The sequence below is a fragment of the Salmo salar genome, chromosome ssa09, assembly GCF_905237065.1.
Source record: "Salmo salar chromosome ssa09, Ssal_v3.1, whole genome shotgun sequence".
Taxonomy (NCBI): domain Eukaryota; kingdom Metazoa; phylum Chordata; class Actinopteri; order Salmoniformes; family Salmonidae; genus Salmo; species Salmo salar.
Window position 1 is genome coordinate 92,822,373 of NC_059450.1, and position 14,682 is coordinate 92,837,054.

Genomic DNA, 14,682 nt, shown 5'->3' on the forward strand with positions numbered 1-14,682 from the left:
CTCCAAGACCTCTCCATCACGGTTGACAACTCCATGGTGTCCCCCTCCCAAAGTGCAAAGAACTTTGGCATGACCCTGGACAACATCCTGTCGTTCTCTGCAAACATCAAAGCAGTGATTCGCTCCTGCAGGTTCATGCTCCCTCCCATTCAGGTTCATGCTCCCTGCCCTTCCTCTGAAAACATCTGAAACCCTACCTCTTCAAACAGTATCTTAAATAATCCCATAGCACCCCCCTCCCCCCAATTAAAAAAAATAATTACTCACTATTCCTGTGATATGGGGTTTTCCCACCAAGCTATCGTAAGATGAATGCACTAAGTGTAAGTCGCTCTGGATAAGAGTGTCTGCTAAATGACAAAAAACTGTAAAATGTAAACATTCATATGTATAATCTATTGATGTGTTTGATGTGTATTGATCAGTGGAGGCTCCTCAGAGGAGGAAGACGGGCACCATCCTCCTCTGTGGATTTCATTAAAAAAAAATTGTGAAACATTTAAAAAGTTATCCTTTTTCGGTAAAACTATACAAAATATATTTACGTCACCAAATAATTTATTAAAACACACTGTTTTGCAATGAAGGTCTACAGTAGCCTCAACAGCACTCTGTAGGGTAGCACCATGGTGTAGCCAGAGGAAAGCTAGTTTCTGTTCTCCTCTGGGTACATTGACTTCAATACAAAACCTAGGAGGCTCATGGTTCTCATCCCCTTCCATAGTAACAAACTAATTATGACATCCTCCGGAGGACATCCTCCAACCTATCAGAGCTTTTGCAGCATGTGTTACTTTTTATTTTTATTTTTGTTTATTTAGCAAATATTTTCTTTACTCTATTTCTGTCACATGCGCTCCCTCTCCGGCCTCTAGGTCACCAGGCTGCTCATTATGGCGCACACCCGTCACCATCATTACGTGCACCTGCACGTCATCAGACTCACCTGGACTCCATCACTTCCCTGATTACCTTCCCTATATATATATAGATATATCACTCCCTTTGGTTCTTTCCCCTCAGGTGTTATTGTTTCATGTTTGTGTTTCTTGGTTTACGGTGCGTTTATTTATTAAAACACTCACTCCCTGACCTTGCTTCCCGACTCTCAGTGCACATCGTTACAATTTCTTGAACTGCATTGTTGGTTTGTAAGTAAGCAAAGCAAAGAAACTAAAACAATTGATGAACTGACATGTCCACCTAATCAAAGGATCAGAGAATGAATCTAGTACTGAAAGCATAAGCTACAGCTAGCCTAGTACTGCGTAAAATGTAAGTAGTTGACTAAAAGTGAGAGAAAGATGATAGTTAAACAGTTTTGAACCAATAATTATTTCAAATGGAGGGGAGAGTTTTCACTTACTTAGCTAGCAAATGCAGCTAGCTAGCTAGTTTAGCCTACTCAAACACCGGGATGCTATGTTAGCCAGCTGGCTATGACTACTGGAACTCCGAAGTCAAGGTAAACTTTTGGTTTTACAAATGTATTACAACCGGGGCCCGCCGGTGTAACTGCTTACTGACTGTACTAAATGATTGGAGCGGGTTTACTTATACGTTAGATCTATTAGCTATGTTGACTATGATGTTACTTTAGTTAATATGGTGACAATGATGTAAGCTGTATGTAGCGGTTATGATATGAAGGTTTGGCTTGGAAAGGTTTTTTTCACCTGGTCAGACAGCTGATGTGTTGTGCACTGAAGTCCACAAGCGAAGGAAAAAGGTGAGATGAGGAGAGCGCAGAGATGCGAGAAGGAATACAACGAGGTGTTTATGTGGCTATGAAAATGAACTGTGTGTGTGATCAGGGGTGTAGTCATTCCGACGATTTTGTTGAAAAACATTTAATTAGACGGAATGTAATGGGGATTAACATACCTGAATTTGTCCCATAGAAACTCTTGTTTGCAACTGTTGAACTAATGATTAAACACTGATCTAGGGTGTAATCAAAACCTGGTCCTGCCCCAGTTTTTTGTCGTAGTACTACACAGCTGATTAAAATCATCAACTTCATGCTGAATTGGTTATTTGAATCAGCTGTGTTGTGTTTGGGCAAAAAAAACAATCGTACACGGGGACCCTGCACTAGATCAGTTTGGGAAACCCTGCACTAGGTCAGCTAGGTACAGGCCAGTGTGTGCAAGGCGGTATTGCATATGTCTTTGTCTGTCACCTCAAATCTCTCGACCTGTGTGCACCTAAATTGTGAACTTTCATTCATAGGCTAGGTTAAAAAAAAAAAAAGTGTGCTGGGAGAACTAAACCAAGTGCAACGAAAAATACCCCGGTCAATTTCATTCCGGGCATGATCTGGCGTGCTGCAAATTTCTTACCAAGTATGCCCATAATCGGAATCGCCCACACGTCTCCTATTGGCTACATTTAGAACGACAGGTAAGCACATACTCCACAACAATTGGTTGTAGACTAAACTGCTTAAAATACAAACATTTGATTGGTGACATATTGCCTCTCGCCGTAAATTCATTGGTTCATATATCTCGGGTGGAAATTCACTATAGGTTGTCCATGTCCCACAGTTGAGACCGGTAAAAGAGCAGGCGAACACGTTGTGCGGTGCCCTGCTCGAACAATCATTCAAGCTACCGCCTGGCAGAGCGGAGGTGATTCAGTGAAATCACTTTAACTATTTGAACAATTGCCTCCTGGTAAGTACAATACCCTGTGTAGCATTATTGAATAAATATTCGCTGATGTAATACCCGTAATCTAACGTGAACGCTAGTTCGCATGATTAAGTTAGTCCATCTTGGAGTTGTGTTAACTAACGCTACCTATATAGTAAATTCTTGTCTTAATTTATTCAATGTGCGATTAATGACATTGCATCGGATGACGTGGGTTAAATCAGTCGGCCAATGCCCAAATTGACTGTCTAAATGGTCAGCTAATCCGACGGTTGAAAGAATGGCCTTTCCTGATTTCTAGCTAATGGAACGGCTAGCGAGCCATGGTTGCCCAGTTAGCGGTGTATTTTATATATATATAAAAAAAAGAAATTGCCATCCAACGCCTCTGTTGAAATGTTTACAATAATATCAGTTTGATGTCGAAGATTAACAGTCGACCACTGTTTTATAGACTGTTATTAACTAGCTAGCTGAATAAACTCTGAACGGAAAAGGGTAGCCGTGGCTAGGCTAGGAAATTAGCTAGTTAGCCAGTAGCATTCTATTTGCCGCACGTGCTGGTTATGAAAGATCTATCGTAGCTAGTTCCAGCTGTCAGTTGATTGGCTAATAGGACAGTTGTCTGGACAACTACGTTGTCTGGACAACTATATAAATACCTTGTTTGCAGGCCAAAAAACGTCACATTTCAATACTTTTTTATTTTCTGTCCATGGCGTGACCGGTGTTGCATCTTGGCCTTTTTAGGCATAGATACTATTAGCTAATTTAGCTAACTAACGTTAGGTAACTAGCTTAGCTGGGTGGGTCTGGGTGACCCATTTGTCTCCCACAATGAATTTCATACTACTATGAACTGAAACCAATTATTGGTTGAATTGACTCGATTTCTAGCTAGTTAACCATAGACCAGTTGGAATGCAAATTATTTATGCTCTTGCACAGCCTCATGTAATGTTCTCGGATTGCATTTGTCTCATGATTGGCTATATATATAATTTTTGTTTTATTTTAGTGGCTTCGGCTATTTCAGCCACACCCATTGCTGACAGGTGTATAAAATTGAGCACGCCGCCATGCAATCTCCATAGACAAACAATTGCAGTAGAATGGCCTTACTGAAGAGCACATTGACTTTAAACATGTCACTGTCATAGGATTCCAACAAGTCAGTTTGTCAAATTTCTGCCCCGGTCAACTGTAAGTGCTGGTATTGTGAAGTGGAAACATCTAGGAGTAAGAACGGGTCAGAAGTGGTAGACCACACAAACTCACAGAATGGGACCGCTGAAGCGCGTAGCGCATATCTTCTGTTGCAACACTCACTACTGAGTTCCAAACTGCCTCTGGAAGCAACGTCAGCACAAGAACTGTTCGTCGGGAGCTTCATGAAATGGGTTTTTATGGCCGAGCAGCTGCACACAAGCCTAAGATCACCATGCGCAATGCCAGGCGTCGGCTGGAGTGGTGTAAAGCTCGCCGCCATTGGACTCTGGAGCAGTGGAAATGCGTTTTCTGGAGTGATGAATCACGCTTCACCGTCTGGCAGCCTGATGGACGAATCTGGGTTTGGCAGATGTCAGGAGAACGCTACATGCCCCAATGCATAGTGCCAACTATAACGATTTGTGGAGGAATAATGGTCTGGGGCTGTTTTTCATGGTTTGCGCTAGGCCCCTTAGTTCCAGTGAAGGGAAATCTTAACACTACAGCATACAATGACATTCTGTACATCCAACTTTATGACAACAGTTTGGGCAAGGCCCTTTCTTGTTTAAGCATGACAATGCCCACGTGCACAAAGTGAGGTCCATACAGAAATGTTGTCGATCGGTGTGGAAGAACTTGATTGCACAGATCCCTGACCTCAACCCCATCGAACACCTTTGGGATGATTTGGAACGCCGACTGCGAGCCAGGCCTAATTGCCCAACATCAGTGCCTGACCTCACTAATGCTCTTGTGGCTGAATGGAAGCAAGTCCCTGCAGCAATGTTCCAACATCAAGTGGAAAGCCTTCCCAGGAGAGTGGAGGCTTTTAAAGCAGTGAAGGGGGGACCAAGTCCATATTAATTCCCATGATTTTTGTAATAAGATGTTTGAGCAGGTGTCCGCATATATTTGGTCATCTAGTGTAGCTTGACTATATGGCTAGACTAGTGGGATTTCAGACTGAACAGAAACAGATGGTGACCAGAACAGGTCCAGATAATGTGTATGCAACCTACCCAATTTAATTTGAGTTCAGACTGTTATTCACATCCAGTCAATTATCAACACCATGACAACCACACCTTGTCCCTGTTTCAGTTCTATCCAGCTGACCAAAGAAATGGTGATGGAGAAGCCAAGTGCCCAGCTCGTCGGGCGGGAGTTTGTCCGACAGTACTACACACTACTCAACCAGGCACCCGACTACCTGCACAGGTAGTACTAGAGAATTCTTCCCAAACCAGTATCTATTCCATGATCTGCTTTCATATATTAGTGGGCTATCTATGCCTCTAAGACAAGAAATAACTGTTTTTTTCAACTTGTTTTAGGTTTTATGGGAAGAACTCTTCCTATGTACATGGAGGTCTAGACAACAATGGCAAACCAGTTGAAGCGGTCTACGGACAGTCGGTGCGTACTGCAAAACAATCTCCCTAAATTATGTTTGCAATACTTCATGAAACCTTAGTGAAGCACTAATAGGTTTTAATTTTTAAAATATCTAATGTGACACATCCACTCATGATTTTATGGCATTGATCATTGTTGTTAAAGATGGGTAATGTATTGTCAGTTAGGCTTTCTGATACAAGGCTAACGCTTAAGTTTGAGATTCTCATCAAGGTCTTTTATTTATGTGAAAAGGAGATCCATAAAAAAGTGTTGACGCTGAACTTTCGTGACTGCCACACCAAGATCAGACATGTGGACGCCCATGCGACCTTGAACGAGGGCGTGGTGGTGCAAGTGATGGGGGAGCTGTCCAATGACATGCAGCCCATGCGCAAATTCATGCAGACATTTGTGCTGGCCCCTGAGGTAAGTCCTTCAACTGTATAAATGGACATTTGTCCTTGAAACGTTTTCATTATTGTGTTAGTGTCCAGTTAAGCTATAGGGTTAATTTTGTGTTAACTCAATGACGTTGGTGTTTCAGGGCACTGTAGCAAACAAGTTCTACGTTCACAACGATGTATTCCGTTACCAAGACGAAGTGTTTGGGGATTCTGACTCAGAACCCCCTGAAGGTGAGCCTGTTAAAAATTAGCAAGCTGCTTTACGGTTGGCTGGTTGTTTCATGTCATTTACTTCTCATGACTAATACATAATGGTTAGAAGTGTTGCTCTTATTGAACTCCATCACAGTGCTTTTTACTCATACATTACCTTGCATACGGGTCAACACTAGTATTATGAATAATATGCTAAATGACTAAAATGGAATTGGTATTTGATTCAGCCCCAAAACTGCAGTAAGTGGGACTCAATGTTGTTGATGTTTTAGAGTCTGACGAGGATGTGGAGGAGATGGAGGAGAGGGTACCATCACCAGAGGTGACCCAGGAAGAGGCTGCAACCTTCTACGAACAGACACCATGGTAAGGAAACTTATTCATCTTCTCTTAATATATCATCTTAGTCTTGACTATATCAGCAATCCTATTCTACTTTAATCCTCAACGTTAAATCTATTACTGTCGCATGAGTGGTGGCAAACATGCCCTTACTTCATAATAGTGACAGTATGTTAGTGAGAGTGTCGGATATGGGTGTGTAACGCATTAGGACCTCCACCAACGGTGCTCAGTCACATTTGGATTATTGTAATTAAACCTAACAAAACAGAAATGACCCTGTTAAGTTGTAATCACATAGAACAATGTTCTCAGACCAACACTGACAGGGGTTATTAGAAAGCAAAACATTGCCTGTTACATCTTCATCCCTGCTATAAATGAATATCTTTTTTTTTTTAATGCTTAGAAGAACAGGTCTCCTATACGGTAATAAAACAATTCCGGCTATAATATTTGTATTGTTGCTAATTACCTGTCCTATGGACCATTTGCATGAACATTTATTTAAATGATACAGCTGTTTTCAAATACAATTGCAATCTAGGCCTTTCTCATTTAATTTAGCCTAGCCATTAACATTTTTTTATTGTTATTGGACATTTTTGTCAATGTGTGGGGGGGTAAAAAATGTGTACTGAAAGCACTTGCATACAGTACCAGTCTCAAGTTTGGACGCCTACTCATTCCAGGGTTTTTCTTTATTTGTACTATTTTCTACATTGTAGAACTATGACATAACTACGAAATAACACCTTTGGAATCATGTAGAAACAAAGTGTTAATGTAATACATCAATAAAATCAATTTAGCCTCAAATAAATAATGAAACATGTTTGGTTTAAATAATGCAAAAACTAAGTGTTGGGGAAGAAAGTAAAAGTGCAATATGTGCCATGTAAGAAAGTTAACTTTTAAGTGCCTTGCTCAGAACATGGGAACATATGAAAGCTGGTGGTTCCTTTTAACATGAGTCTTAAATATTTCCAGGTAAGAAGTTTTAGGTTGTAGTTATTATAGGACTATTTCTCTCTCTACGATTTGTATTTCATATACCTTTGACTATTGGATGTTCTTTATAGGCACTTTAGTATTGCCAGTGTAACAGTATAGCTTCCGTCCCTCTCCTCGCTCCTACCTGGGCTCGAACCAGGAACACATCGACAACAGCCACCCTCGAAGCAGCGTTACCCATGCAGAGCAAGTGGAACAACTACTCCAAGTCTCAGAGCGAGTGACGTTTGAAACGCTATAAGCCCGCACCCGCTAACTAGCTAGCCATTTCACATGGGTTACACCAGCCTAGGCTTGAAGTCATAAACAGCACAATGCTTGAAGCACAGCGAAGAGCTGCTGGCAAAACGCACAAAAGTGCTGTTTGAATGAATGCTCACGAGCCTGCTGCTGCCTACCACTGCTCTATCAAATCATAGACTTAATTATAATATAATAAACACACAGAAATACGAGCCTTAGGTCATTAATATGGTCGAATCTGGAAATGATCTCAAACGTTTTTCCTGTCAGTGAAATATGGAACCGCTCCGTATTTTATCTAACGGGTGGCATCCCTAAGTCTAAATATTCCTGTTATATTGGACAACTTTCAATGTTATGTCATAATGGCAAATTAGTTCGCAACGAGCCAGGCGGCCCAAACTGTTGCATATACCCTGACTCTGCGTGCAAGAGAAGTGACACATTTTCACCTGGTTAATATTGCCTGCTAACCTGGATTTCTTTTAACTAAATATGCAGGTTAAAAATATATACTTCTGTGTATTGATTTTAAGAAAGGCATTGATGTTTATGGTTAGGTACACGTTGGAGCAACGTGTACCTAAGCGATTATATGCAACGCAGGACAGGACAGGCTAGATAAACTATCATCAACCATGTGTAGCTAACTAGTGATTATGATTGTTTTTTATAAGTTTAATGCTAGCTAGCAACTTACCTTGGCTTCTTACTGCATTCGCATAACAGGCAGGCTCCTCGTGGAGTGCAATGTAAAGCAGGTGGTTAGAGCTTTGGACTAGTTAACCGTAAGGTTGCAAGATTGTTATGAAAACTTGAAATCGGCCCTAATATTAATGCACATGATTTTGGAATGAGATGTTCGAGCAAGTAGACAACCACCATTTTGGCATAATGTGGTAATATGCATCATAACGCTGAAGAAGGCACTAATGCCGAAATGTTGGTGCTTTACCAAATAAATGCGACATGATTTTTCTAGCCTACAGTTTAGTCTCCGTTAGTTGGCACCTCTGTTTTGCACCAGCTCATGCTTTTCACCAGAATTTGTTACAGTAACATCATGGTAGCATGCTGCAATGCATATTCTCCTTTTTCATAATCTCAAATTAGAACGTTAGTTTCTTTATGACAAGTCTATGACCAGAAAATACTCGGGGTTAATATTAGATCTGTGTCTGGGCTATTTCAGCACCGAGCCAGAGGGGCTAGTGGAGGAGGAGTTGGCTGTGACCCCAGAGCCTGAACCTGAGGCGGAGCCAGATCCAGACGTGGTGGATGGAAAACCGGCCCTGGAGCCAGAGACCCAGCAGCAGCAACACACTACAGAGGAGCAGGGAGAGAAGTGTCCTGTCTCCTCACCCCTGCCCTCTGACACTGCTGACCCTGCCCCTGCACCTGCTGCTGAAGATAACAGGGTAGGGCTCAACCCTCATTTTGGCAATGGTCAGGTTTCCATGTGGGTCCCGGCTGACTAATCCCCTCTGGATGCTGTGCTTTTAGCTGGTTATCCACTGTCAACACTGAGGTCACTAGGCAATCCCATGTGTGACCTGTCTACACCTATTCTGTTTTGGTTTAAGAACCATTTTGGTTGCATTACAATCAGCTTTGATAGTTGTTTATTTACAAAATTAGCTATTGCTGAGAAATTCCTTTTTTCTTTTGCCTCTTGATGTTTTTTCATTAGTTTTACTTAGCTTCTAGTGGTTTCCCTGTACAGCTACCAGACCTCATTCAGCTTGATTTAATAACGTCTGTTTCGTCTCTCCTCCAGCCTTTCTCCTGGGCGTCTGTCACCAGTAAGAACCTTCCCCCTAGTGGAGCGGTCCCTGTCTCAGGCATCCCCCCCCACGTCGTCAAAGTCCCCTCGGCACCGGTACGTTAACTTTGTTACTTTTCTCTATGTAAAATGATTAAACACCAGTAGACGAAACAACCACATGTACTATATTGATTACTAAGGGGGCTAAATTCTCCTATTACATATCTAGCATGTATCCTACCAGTTGAAGAGAAACTATTAGCTATAACAAACACATTTGGTGACCTTTTTTAATGAACGTTCCTCTTTTTAATGAACACATTCAATCAACTAGTTATGTAGCTTGGAGTCTGTCTTATCTTGGTCTTCTAGCTTGGTATCTCATTGTTTTGTCTTGGTGCTTTAGCCCAGGTTGGAGGTGAAAACAGAAGCCGCAGCACAGAGAACACAACCGAGAGGAGACCAGAGACCACGGGAAGCAAGGCCAGGCCCCCCACCAGTCAACAGAGGACCCCGACCAGGAGGTACCGTCCACTAGCATCTCACCCAACACGCAGTACCATCCACCAGAGAGCTGGGTCATGTTTAGGATGTAGAAAACATTTTGAAATGAAGTGAAACTGGGTGGTACTACCTGACATCAGCACACTGTTTTGCTACAGTGTGCTGTCTACATTGAATGTAATCCGATCTGTGTTGGTCTGGTTTATTTGAGGAAACAGCAGACATGTGGATACAGTTGCATGTCCGTTAATGAAGTGATCTGTCATACCTCTGTCTGCTCTTGGTTTGCAGTGCGGGAAGGAGAGCAGGGAGAGTCGTCAGAGGTTCGCCGTGTGGTGAGATATCCAGACGCTCACCAGCTCTTCGTAGGAAACGTCCCCCATGATGTGGACAAGGCAGAGCTCAAGGAGTTTTTCCAACGTATGTCACGTTTTATTTCAAAATGGTCTGCAAAAAAAGTGTTTTAATGAATGGATTTGTATGGCTTCAACTGACTGCTGGTGTGTAGTAGTGCCAGATATAGACGGCTAGTCTCCATTAATCATAGTCTCCCCCCCAATGACCTGTAAAAGGGTTTGAAATAATTGATTAAAATCACTGTTCTGTAATGTTAAATGATCTGTGTCCCTGCTACAGAATATGATACGTGCTTTGCAGCAACTGAAGTAATTGATTGAAATGGTTGATTTGTAATTTTTTATACGATCTCGTTCCTCCTACAGAGTATGGTACTGTTCTTGAGCTACGGATCAACAGCGGTGGAAAGCTTCCCAACTTTGGATTCGTGGTGTTCGACGATTTTGAACCTGTACAGAAAATCTTAAGCAACCGGGTAAGAATTGTTTTCATTACAAAGTCCCATGCTGATTTGCTGATTTGATTAACCTAACTCCACTTTGTAAAGCCTTGGACTCAATCTGATCTTTAAAGTTGTTTTTGATCATATGAATGAATGTTCTGACAGTCCTCTTTCCTCTGTAGCCCATTAAATTCAGAGGAGACATCCGACTGAACGTGGAGGAAAAAAAGACGCGCTCCGCCCGGGAAGGGGACCGGCGAGACATCCGCCCCAGAGGTCCAGGTGGCCCCGGAGGGCCCCGAGAGAGGATAGGAGGGCCCAGAGGTCCCCCCACCAGGGGTGGCATGGCACAGAAACCCAGCTTTGGCTCTGGAAGAGGCACTGGACCCAGCGAGGGAGGTCGCTATATGGGACCTCGTCAGTGAACGTCACTCTGACGTTGGTCTAATGTACCATGCCAGCTACAACAGCTGATGTCAGTCGCCCCGACTCGAGTATTGTACAAAGATGGCTTCTCCATCCCTCCCTCCCTCCTGTTCGCTTTTTGTTTTCTACCCTGGGATTCTGGAATGTGATCCATCTCTCCTTTCTCCCGACGTTGACATGATCTGGACTTTTCTCCTTGTCTTTTACGTCCTGAACTTGAATTTGTGGAAAGTAAAGAGTCTAAACTAACTACTTGAATTGGAACAACCCAGTTTGGTTTTGGCGTTCTCTCCCTGTTTCTTAAAGGAACGTGTATGTACTGCTTGGGCGGTCCTGTGTATTACCACCACTGTCTTTTCAGGTCAAATGCAAGTAATGGTTTTATTTTAAATTGTGGAGTTGAGTCATGGTTGTAAATGGTTATTATCGAGCATGTAACAAATCCGGTCTGCCTTTCACTGATGCACTTCATCATGACAATACCAATCAGCTGATGAGAGAACTGAATAAACATGAGTTACTGTTTTAAACCTGACTTCTGTATTTTATACATTGAGTTGCTTTTTATGGCTTTGTTTTGCTGGACACAGATTAAGGTTGTTTTTTTGTTGGAGATTGTCTTCAATTTAAGAAATGTCCCTATATACACTGAAAGAATATAAATGCCACAATTTCAAATGTTAGTTACATATAAGGAAATCAGTCAATTGAAATAAATTCATTAGGCCCTAGTCTATGGGTTTGACATGACAGAACACCCATGCGTCTAGTCACTGGTTCCTTTTAAAAAGTAGGTGTGGATCCGAACCATTAGGTGTCTGGTGTGACCACATTTTGCCTCATGCAGCCCAACATCTCTTTTGCGTAGTTACTCAGGCTGGTTGTGGAATCTTGTCCCACTCTAATGGCTGTTCAAAGTTGATGGATAATGTCAGGAGCTGGAACATGCGGTTGTACACGTCGATACAGGCCAATGCATGCTCAACGGGTGACATATTGGAGTGTGCAGGCCATGAAAGCACTGGGACATTTTCAGCTTCTGGGAATTGTGTACAGGTCCTTGTGACATGGGGGTTGTGAGTTATCCTGTAACATGAGGTGATGGGGGCAGATGGCATGACAGTGGGTATCTGCGTTTTAAAATGCAATTGTGTTTGTAGGTTATGCCTGCCCATACCGTAACCCCACCATGGAGAACTCTGTTCATAATGTTGACATCAGTAAACCGCTCTCCCACATGATGCCATACACAATCTGCCCGGTACAGTTGAAACCAGGATTAATCCGTGAAGAGCACAATTCTCCACTGTGCCAGTGGCCATCGAGCAGGTCAAGAGCCTGGTGAGGACGATGAGCTTCCCTGGGACGGTTTCTGACAGTTTAAAGGAATTATTTGGTTGTGCAAACCCACAACTTCATCAGATGTCCGGGTGGCTGGTCTCAGATGATCCCGCAAGTGAAGAAGCCGGATGTGGAGGTCCTGGACTGGTGTTACACGTAGTCTGCGGTTGTGAGGTCGGTTGGATGTACTACCAAATTCTCTAAAACAACGGAGGTGGTTTATGTTGGAGAAATTAACATTTATCTGGCAATGGTTCTGGTGGACATTCATGCAGTCAGCATGCCAATTGCATGCTCTGTGGCATTGTGTTTTGTGATAACTACACATTTTAGTGGCCTTTTAGTGTCCCCAGCACAAGGTGAACCTGTGTACTGATCATGCTGTTTAATCAACTTCTTGATATGCCACACCTGTCAGGTGGATGGATTATCTTGGCAAAGTAGAAATGCTCACAAACAAGGATGTAAACAAATTTTCCACAACTGTTTTTAAGAAATAAGCTTTTGTGCATATGGAACATTTCTGGGATATGTTATTTCAGCTCATGTTTAAGTTTTATATTTCATGTTTTTGGAAAATTATTAGAAAAGTGTGGCCGCCCAAAGGAAACCTGGCAAAGAGCCGTGGAAAAGGAGATACCATCCCCCAAAAGGCAGAAGACCGGAAGCAGTGGCACTTCTCTAGTCGAGGCCTTACAGTGCATACGCAAAGTATTCAGACCCCTTCCCTTTTCCACATTTTATTATGTTACAGCCTTATTCTAAAATGGATCAACAAAAAAAATTCCCCTCATCAATCTACACACAAACTGTTTTTTAGAAATGTTTGCAAATGTATTAAAAATTATTAACAGAAATACCTTATTTACATAAGTATTCAGACCCTTTGCTATTAGACTCAAAATTGAGTTCAGGTGCATCCTGTTTCCATTGATTCTACAACTTGGAGTCCACCTGTGGTAAATTCAATTGATTGGACATGATTTGGAACGGCACATCTGACAGTGCATGTCAGAGCAGAAACCAAGCCATGAGGTCGAAGGAATTGTCCATCGACCTCTGAGACAAGATTGTGTCGAGGCACAGATCTGAGGAAGGGTACAAAAAAAAAATGCTTTCAGCATTGAAGGTCCCCAAGAACACAGTGGCCTCTATCATTTTTAAATTGAAGAAGTTTGGAACCACCAAGACTGTTCCTAGAGCAGGCCGCCCGGCCTAATTGAGTAATCTGGGGAGAAGGGCCTTGGTCAGAACCCGATGGTCACTTTGACAGAGTTCCTCTGTGGAGATGGTTGCTATTCTGGAAGGTTCTCTCATCTCTGCAGTACTCCAACAATCAGGCCTTTATGCAAGAGTGGCCAGACGGAAGCCACTCAGAAAGAGGCACGACAGCGCACTTGGAGTTTGCCAAAAGGCACCTAAAGGACTCTCAGACCATGAGAAACAAGATTCTCTGGTCTGAATAAACCAAGATTGATCTCTTTGGCCTGAATGCCAAGCGTCACGTCTGGAGGAAACCTGGCACAATCCCTACGGTGAAGCATGGTGGCGGCAGCATCATGCTGTGGGGAGGTTTTTCAGCGGAAGGGACTGGGAGACTAGTCAGGATCGAGGGAAAGATGAACAGAGAAAAGTACAGAGAGATCCTTGAATTACCGATATGTAGATACTTGAATCAAACCTCAAAGACTTATCCTCAATGTCAACGTGAGTGTCTTGCAAAACATTCCCAAATCCTACTGATTTCAAGGGTCTTCATTAGGGTACACAATGCAAACCAGCTTCCAATGGAAAACACAAATAACAGTTTGTTATTGGACATGTCCAGCCTCCCTGTTACAGTCCGTTTTCTTCAGTTTGGTGCCTAATGAACACCTTGGGTGTATTCACTAGTAGATACTACCTGAAGTTAGGGTTAGGGTTGAAACGGGGTGGTATTACCTGAATTTAGGGTTGAAACGGGTTGGTACTACCTGAAATGAGGGTTGAAACAGGGTGTTATTACTAGGGCTGTGGTGGTCATGAAATTTTGTCAGCCTTTATTGTCATGCTAGTCTCACAGTAATTTACATGAATTAACATAAACACGTTTAGCATCTCCAGGCCCCCATGCATTCAAGCCGCATACGATCTGCTGATGCGCACATTTGGAACATCAAAAAGAAATTCACTATAATTGTAGGCTAACTCTGTAAGCCGCCCTGCACAATCAATGAACCAACAGCATCGCCTAGGCCTATACGTTCTCTCCTAGACTCATGGATAGTAAGTTTGGGGCATAGCATAAGGTAACCAGTCCACCCAGTATGCATAGTAATACAGTCCATAGTCAAAAGGTGATGACTATAATTTGTTTAATTT

General features: G+C 42.5%; 1 protein-coding gene across 1 annotated transcript; it reads left to right on the forward strand.

Annotated features, from left to right (window-relative positions):
- The first annotated feature begins 2,567 nt into the window (after positions 1-2,567).
- On the forward strand, positions 2,568-11,510 carry g3bp1 (GTPase activating protein (SH3 domain) binding protein 1). Its single transcript, NM_001141803.1, has 12 exons — positions 2,568-2,678; positions 4,971-5,087; positions 5,204-5,285; positions 5,520-5,693; positions 5,812-5,902; positions 6,160-6,253; positions 8,679-8,904; positions 9,264-9,365; positions 9,658-9,775; positions 10,047-10,175; positions 10,478-10,587; positions 10,737-11,510. Exons 2-12 carry the CDS (start codon positions 4,993-4,995, stop codon positions 10,977-10,979), a joined length of 1,464 nt encoding a protein of 487 aa, NP_001135275.1. The 5' UTR covers positions 2,568-2,678; positions 4,971-4,992; the 3' UTR covers positions 10,980-11,510.
- The last annotated feature ends 3,172 nt before the right edge of the window (positions 11,511-14,682 follow it).

Excerpts from the sequence above, each read along its gene's own strand:
- g3bp1 (NM_001141803.1), top strand. The coding sequence starts at position 4,993 with ATGGTGATGGAGAAGCCAAGTGCCCAGCTCGTCGGGCGGGAGTTTGTC. Across the intron at positions 6,254-8,678 it reads TTCTACGAACAGACACCATG|CACCGAGCCAGAGGGGCTAG; the intron begins GTAAGGAAACTT and ends GGGCTATTTCAG. Across the intron at positions 10,176-10,477 it reads GCTCAAGGAGTTTTTCCAAC|AGTATGGTACTGTTCTTGAG; the intron begins GTATGTCACGTT and ends TTCCTCCTACAG.